The 7,750-nt window shown below is 37.6% G+C and overlaps 1 protein-coding gene across 1 annotated transcript; it reads right to left on the bottom strand.

Annotated features, from left to right (window-relative positions):
* Positions 1-3,959: 3,959 nt before the first annotated feature.
* LOC143602369 (uncharacterized) lies at positions 3,960-7,238 on the bottom strand. Its single transcript, XM_077079500.1, has 5 exons — positions 6,676-7,238; positions 5,596-5,784; positions 5,182-5,387; positions 4,635-5,110; positions 3,960-4,532 (listed from the first exon to the last, which is right to left on the bottom strand). The coding sequence occupies exons 1-5, from the start codon at positions 7,236-7,238 to the stop codon at positions 3,960-3,962; spliced, it is 2,007 nt and encodes a 668-aa protein (XP_076935615.1).
* Positions 7,239-7,750: the final 512 nt, after the last annotated feature.

Here is a 7,750-nt window from a genome sequence, read left to right as displayed (position 1 = left end):
CAGCTCCCTTACAGCGGAAACAAATCAACGTCGGACACTCGAAATGGGGGTGTCCAACCTTATCACAACGAAAACAGGAACTAGACCCATGCTTACATTCCCCTTTGTGCTGTTTTCCGCACTTATTGCACTTTACAAACGCCACATCCTTCTTAAAATCCGAATTCTCAATCTTAACCCTCTTCTCATCCGAATTAAAGTTGTTTCCCCCGGGCCGTTTACCGTACGAATTTGAATTCCACGTCTTCCTAGTCTTAGTTGGCGGTAACTTTTCCCTCTGATCGTATAACGTGCCGGCTAGGGTAACCACTGAATGAAACGAGTTCATGTTGGTGGTCATCACACCCCTTCGAATATCCGCCGGAAGACCCTTCACATACTTTTTAATCCTCTTGGCTTCAGGAGTAACCAAATCGAGACATAAGCGAGCCATCTTATTAAACTTCGTGGTGTACTCCCGATGCGTCATACTGCCAGCCTCCAAGGTCAAGAAATCTTGTTCAATCTTATCCAATTCGTGTGGAGGACAAAACTGATCAAGAACCAACTTCTTCAACTCAACCCAAGTCATCCTTCTAATAGAACGATCACCCATAGCCTGCACTAGATTATCCCACCAACATAGCGCTTCAGAACGAAACGAGGTGGTCGCGAAGGTCACCATGTCCTCCCCCTTACACTTACTAACCCTCAATACGACCTCCATTTCTCTCACCCACTGATGTGCTACCAACGCATCCTTAGTACCGTCAAAGGAAGGAGGGTCACACTTCTTAAAATCTCCATACGATCAACCTCGGGTAGATACACTAAAGGTGCCGACCTCGTCTTCATCCTCACTCGGCACAAAAACCTCTTCCTCCCCGGCTGGCATCTCCTTACCCATCCCTTCCTTATCCGAACTCTTACCCAGCAGTGATTTTTCCAAGGCCCTGACAGCCTCAGTAACGATTTCGGGAGTGGTGCTATGGAGAACCTGGTAAACCTCATCCGCGATAGCCACGCGCATAGCAGGATCTAGGGCAGGGTTACCCTCTTCCTCATGGATAGGGGTTTCTTCCTGTTGCGGGGCTGGATCACCTCTCTCGGCCTCGGCACGTGGCTTACGACCACGACCACGAACACTAGGACGTCGTCTCTTAGTTGCATGATTAATAACCATGTCTTATCCCTACAAATACAGAATTGTAACACGGTAATTGAACTTTAATGCTAACGCCGTGAGAGTTAGCCATATCCTATCCATATAAAGACAGAACCCTAACATAGTCAGACACAAGTAGTATTTAGGACATGGAAGGTAAAGGTAGACTGCTAATAACGTTGATCAAGTGTTATTAGTCGTTTACTTCACCGGCCCGTCCTGATAACCCCCTACTCCTAACCATATCCCATCTAACACTTAAATAATTAATCATATTTTGGAAACTTTAAAAATTCAAGGAATGACTAAACAATTAAAGTTACCTCTTAGCGTGCAGCTACTCGCGGTTGGCATAATAGTCTTTTCGCTTACAATTCGAGTCCATGCATTAGGGGACGCTCGGATCCCTCGAACCATGGCTCTGATACCAACTTGTAAGACCCCGACTCTCGGTGGTCCCACAGTTGGTACTCATACATGATATTTACAAAAATACTTAAACTTAAATAGCTCGTTCCATTAAAGTAATAATTCAAAGTATAGGTTCAGCGGAAAATTATTAAAACAAATTCCCAAAATCAAATTGAAATGTATTTAATAAAACATTAAAAGATAATGTTTAATTTTATTGAAACTTCCGACTAAGTATGCCTTTAACCGACCAAGTAGTCTCGAGCACGTCCAAGCGGTAAGCATCCTCCTCTAAACCTGAAACACACACTAACATGTACACAAAGTCAGCTTAAGCTGAGTGAGTTCAAGTTTAAATAAAAAAAATCTTTAATAATAATAGATTTCCATTCCTCAGAAGCCACAGTATGCTACGGTGGCTACCGTAAGCTATGGTAGCCCCTGCAGAAAAAAACCATATCGACAATAATAATAGGTAATCAATCTTATATATAAACATCTCTACACATGCTTTCCTATATATATATATATATATATATATATATATATATATATATATATATATATAACATCCAATAGTAACATTCAGGGCAGAGAAAACGTACAACCCCAACACGTAACATTCCATCACGCGTGCAAACACGAAGTAGGCATACTTAACATCCGTAGTCGACAACGACTACAAAATTCGCCAAATATTGGCCATTCAATAATATATATACATACACATCCATAAATCATCCAATATTATCATCTCAAGGCCTATCCTATATAAATAAGCCTATGCAAAAATAATTTAAACGGTTCTTCAAGCAAAATCGTTTAAGTGTACATGCTAGCCCAAAACTAAAAAAAAGGTAAAAAGGGCATCATGAACTCACCTGACACAAGGCACGAATTCACCACGAGCTAGAGAATCCCTAAGTATCCCCACAACTCAAACGCCTGTCGGTTTATAAACAATCATTACTAACGACACCGAAAGGACTCGTTTATCCAACGGGACGTTCTAACACGGTTCGAGTACCTAAGGCCTCGACCTCATCAATCTCATTCATAACAGCTCCCGGCCTTACTTATACCCACACGACTCTTAGATACTCCCGGGAACAAAGAATTCCCAATTTGCCCCCGGAAGCACTATGTGATACTAACACGCGCGTTTAAGAGTCGGTTAGGTTATTACATCCAACTCAGCCCCATGTGGACCCAATATGATGAATTCACAGTCAACAAGTCCACACGATGCTACACGAGTCAAATGGGTCGGTAACTCATAAGTACAAAGTACCAACTATTCCATAAACGTGGATTAACGTTGTACCGACCCGTTTGATTAACCGACAACCAATTCCTCCCCATCACTTTTAAGATCAATTTCTTATAGTCCACAATATGTACCGAGGCTATAATATTCGAATTGGTTATTGATTTCTTCCTATTAACGCGTTAGACATCACAAATCACAAACTAGTCAACCGAATACTAGTTTTCAATTACAATTAGTTGACCAGTCAAACGAACACCAAAATACATAATATTAAATTATGATACACTAGCCATACATAGGAAGATTATGGAGTAAAGGCCTCAATCACTTCAGTCCCGAAACTGCTCAAACGGACAGCCACCCGGTAAGACTAAAACAAGCAGTTTATGATCAATACGTGAGACATAAAGATGGATTATGGTGTAATAGATCTAGGGAAACATAGAACTCACATTCAATAGAAGTTTTATGCCCACACTCTGGCTGTAAACAAGATGATTGCAGGGGTGAGCTACATCTTTGCTGGCCGTTCAATTTAAGATTGAAAAAAAAGTGAAGCATGTGGGGAACATGATGAGTGGATGAGTAGTTCAATAATGGTGAGCTGCTCTTGGTGTCTTGGTCGGCTAAGGAGGAAAAAGGTAAGAAGAGTAGTTGGGAGAACATGGTGAGTGCAAGAGTGGTTGAATGATTCAACCTGAATCATCTCTTCTGTATGATATAATATCAAAGTTACACCATGGCCCCTCCTACTTAAAGAATATGGCATTTGAGAGGAAAGCTAAATAATTTAACGGACCGGGATAACGAGAAGGAAATTAACGGGTGTTACATAGTACCAGAAACAACCTTAGCTTCAATGACGCATTTACCCAAACTAACAACTTCTAGTCGAGTTCCATTGCACAACCCTTTTTTCTGATTAATATTCCGTAGTAACATAATAGGAACTCCAACCTTAAGTAACAAACGATGGGTTGGCATTCCAAACATCTTTATACCATTAAGAAAATCAGGAGAGTACAACGTTGGATCAAAATCCTCAGATACACTTTCAACCTCGTCAATGCTATATGAACTTAAGTACTCCATTTCTTGACCAGGAAAATACGCTAACATATGATCATTAATCTCTTAAACCACATCATTTAAGGGAGCAAGCAACGCCCGTTCTTGAAAGTAAGTAAGATTATTAAACCTATCTAACATAGAAGGATAAACAAAGTCTATTAAATCAGACATAGGATCAAGGGAATCTTTTATTAGAAGATCCTCTAGAATTGATATAGTTGCTTCACCATCATTAGGACCTCTAAGATTACCTTCACCAATATCCAACAACCAATCAACGAATTGTTTAATCTCTAAAGTATTTGACATTTGAGAACCAACAGTCAACCTCATGTTCTTAGTTAGTTCCAAAACCTTACAATTTGACCATATGTAAGAAGAACTAATTGTGGCGTTCACACAATCGTTTCTTGTTCCATTCTGTACAACATGTACAATCTGTTTGAAATCACCACAAAGAACAACTACCTTACCTCTAAACAATGGTCCAGAAGTGTTGCCCAAATCAACGTTCATAACATCTTTTAGGGTTTTGTCCAACACTTCAAATGCATGTTTATGAATCATGGGAGCTTCATCCCAAATTATTAATGATGTTTTCTTCAATAAGTCAGAAACATCAGTATTTCTCTTAACCTGAAAATGTTGAATATGTAAACATTAGATTCAATAAAATAATTAAAAAACATAAATTTAAATGTGAAATAATCAAGACTTAATGAAATTTATAATAGTTACCTGACATTGGGAGTCCTCGATCAGATTGATTGGAATAAGGAATCTTGAATGAGCCATTCTACCGCCTTCTAATAATAAAGATGCTATTCCACTTGAAGCAACATTAAGAACAATTTCTCCCTTAGACCGAATTGAGGCCGATAAAGTTTTCCATAAGTATGTTTTGCCAGTATCGCCATAACCATACACGAAAAAAACACCACCTTTTTTATGTTTCACGGAGTTGAATATTTCGTTGTAATCGCTTTTTTGTTCATCAGTTAGAGATGTGTACAAAAGCTTAAAATCATTTGATAAAGAATCCTTATCATAAGATAATTCTTCCATCATAAGAGAATTCATTGACGTAGACACAGATTTCTGATCTGGAAACGGCATGTGTGAAAACCTACGTAGAGATGAATTGTTTGATACCAAAAACTCTTCAATCTGAAGTAATGCCAAGTTCTTTAGTTGCTCGTCACTAATAGACAAACCTGAAAAAAAATAATAAATCTACTTTAAACTAAACTACAAAAAGACAAGTTCACAAATATAACAAACTAACCTAGATTCTTGTGTTTCTTTTGTTGATGATATAGAATCCCGTCGACTAAGAAATGCCATGTATTATCCCAAACGTAATCAGGTCTTGATAAGGAGGATGTTATAAGCATTGTTGCAAACAAATTTCTTAGATAATATCCGTTTGTGGTATGGCTTGCTTCCTCAACTGCTTCTATGTACTCCTTATCATCGTCTAAAAGCCCTCTTCTTTAACATGCATCTCTAAAAGAATCACAAACAAAACCATCTACTGTTCGAATATCTTCAAAACATTTCGGTCCTTTAACCTTGTTTAAAAGTATTCTTAAGTAGTAGGCCTCGTCAAATGATGTGGGAACGACATTAATTCTACCAATAGCAAATCCACTTTGCCTTTCTACCCATTTTGGTGGTGATGTTTTTTTTCCATACAAACTGTGTTGGAAACTCAACATATGATAGCTTCCTTTCATACTCGTAGTTTCTATTTGCTTCCATCCAACCAGTAAACAATGAAACTGAATTGGAAGTCTTGGTAAGAACATCTTCAATATCTTCCTCAGGGCCATAAATTACTTGTTGTTGACCAGGTAAATGAAAATGAAGTCTTGTATCAGCCGGGACCCTGTAATGAACATCAAAAGCAAATATTCTCCAAGCATCCTCACATGCAGAAAGATATCTACAATCGTAAAAAGCTTTAATCTCATCTACTTTAGGATCTTCATTGTCGGCGGTGTTATTTTGGACAAGGGAAATTGTAGCTCGATCTGGACCCTTATTTATATCTTTAAACAAATACTTGATTGATCCTTCTTGATTGCACCACTCGACATTTATATAGGCTTGATACTTTTGTAATAGAATTTTGTTGTAAGGCACAACCTTTCTATTATCTAGATTTATACCTTTCTTAACGACATAACATCCATTGTCTCTTCTTTTATAAATCGGAAAACCTTTGGAATCTATACTTGTCTCACTTTGAAATCATTTTGGGAAATTCTTTGAACATTCTCTATCAATGATGCAGCTACAACTCGGATTAGCTCACCACAAGGACCATGAAGCATATGATCTGACACAAGCTGGTATAGGTCTGGTTCAGTGACTTTGTCAGGAATTTCACTTGAAATAAAATTATCTATATGTGACGGATTGTGAATTTTATTCTCTGGAGCAATGAATAGGCGAATATGGGCATGAGGCAGACCACGTTTGGAATCAAACAGTAAACAAATAAATTAGCAAAATTAAATTAAATAAATATCTTTAACAAACAGTAAACAAAATATGAAAAAAAAATATTAAATACGAAACCGAACCTGCTTTAATTTTTCCAAACTAAGCCTTATCCTTCAACAACTTAATCATTGAATCAAGCTTCATTTTAAAAAAAATGACATAGTATATTGGCCTGTATTCAGAATTTAAATTGGTATCATTTAAAAAACGTTTGACTTCTGGCCAAGCGAGATTGCACGTAATAGTTAAGAAAAAATCTGGATAACCGTACCATCTACAAAGACACATAGCGTCCAAGTAATTTTGCATCATATATCTACTTCCACCAGTAAAAGTTGACGGAAGAATTACACGCTGCCCAGATGTTGAAACATCTGAATTTCCTGCCGTCTTAAGGTTTCGAAGGCTTTCGTAGGTGTCAGACCTAAGTTCACTCTGTTTTCCACGTATAAAATGCAACCTTTGACTCTCAACCATGGTATTTTTGTCAACCAAAAGCTGATGAAAAATCCTTCTTCCATTTAAGGGTAGTGAGAATTGGTTCGGCCTATCTTGTAACCTATATGCAAAGAACTCTCGCATCGTGCACTTCTTATGGGCAGCCGTAGATGAAGGATCGACATTTCTATGAGGAATGTCTACCTTATAACCATCCTCACCAAAAGGATACAGAAAAGGAAATTGTAGAGGAGTATAAGAAGGATGAAGTTCACTAATTAGTCGAAGACCACCAGACCTGGAGTTAACTATTATATCTCTCTTGTCCATTGCATCACCAATATCTCCAACAATACGAGCGGCAACCTCATAGGCCGTTGGTAAGTTATAAGTCATAGCATCGTATTTCCTTGTTCCAACAATGCGGAGTTTAAAATCAATCTGAGGATTTTCTTTAAAAGTATCATGTACCATACGATGCCTGAACCAATGGATTTTGTGAGTCTAACATTTCCTTGAGATAATTAATAATATAATTTTCGTAATTGTCGGCATCTGAAGATGATTCACTGTAAGACAAACAAATAAACTTTAACATTAATATAAAGGAAATATATGATAAAACAGTAATTGTTTTAAAAATGAAAAACATATAATGTTTAAAAGTAAGCCTTACCCAAAAACTCGTTGTCGGTTTGATATTTTGTTCTCCGTATCATAAATGTATAGTTGAGCAAACTGAGGTTTGTTACCATCTAATGGAAGAAGACTTCCTATAGAATGGTAGTTTTCTCCGCCAAGTCTAAACGTGAAAGGAGCGTTTCCTCTATTAATGGAATTGTCAATTTTTCCACCCATTGATGTAAAGGAGAACATAGAATTGAATCGTCTAATATTTTTCAAAAAAT

The sequence above is a fragment of the Bidens hawaiensis genome, unplaced genomic scaffold, assembly GCF_021521415.1.
Source record: "Bidens hawaiensis isolate Kalapana, Puna unplaced genomic scaffold, B.hawaiensis_p1.1 tig00058766_1, whole genome shotgun sequence".
Classification (NCBI taxonomy): domain Eukaryota; kingdom Viridiplantae; phylum Streptophyta; class Magnoliopsida; order Asterales; family Asteraceae; genus Bidens; species Bidens hawaiensis.
This window is presented reverse-complemented; position numbering and strand designations above follow the sequence as displayed.

Bases quoted from the DNA above. Each gene is read 5' to 3' on its own strand.
- LOC143602369 (XM_077079500.1), bottom strand. From the start codon at position 7,238: ATGACTTATAACTTACCAACGGCCTATGAGGTTGCCGCTCGTATTGTT. The intron at 5,785-6,675 runs GTACGGTTATCC...TGTTCATTACAG, and splicing joins GCTATGTGTCTTTGTAGATG to GGTCCCGGCTGATACAAGAC. The intron at 5,388-5,595 runs GTTTGTATGGAA...TGCATGTTAAAG, and splicing joins TATGTTGAGTTTCCAACACA to AAGAGGGCTTTTAGACGATG.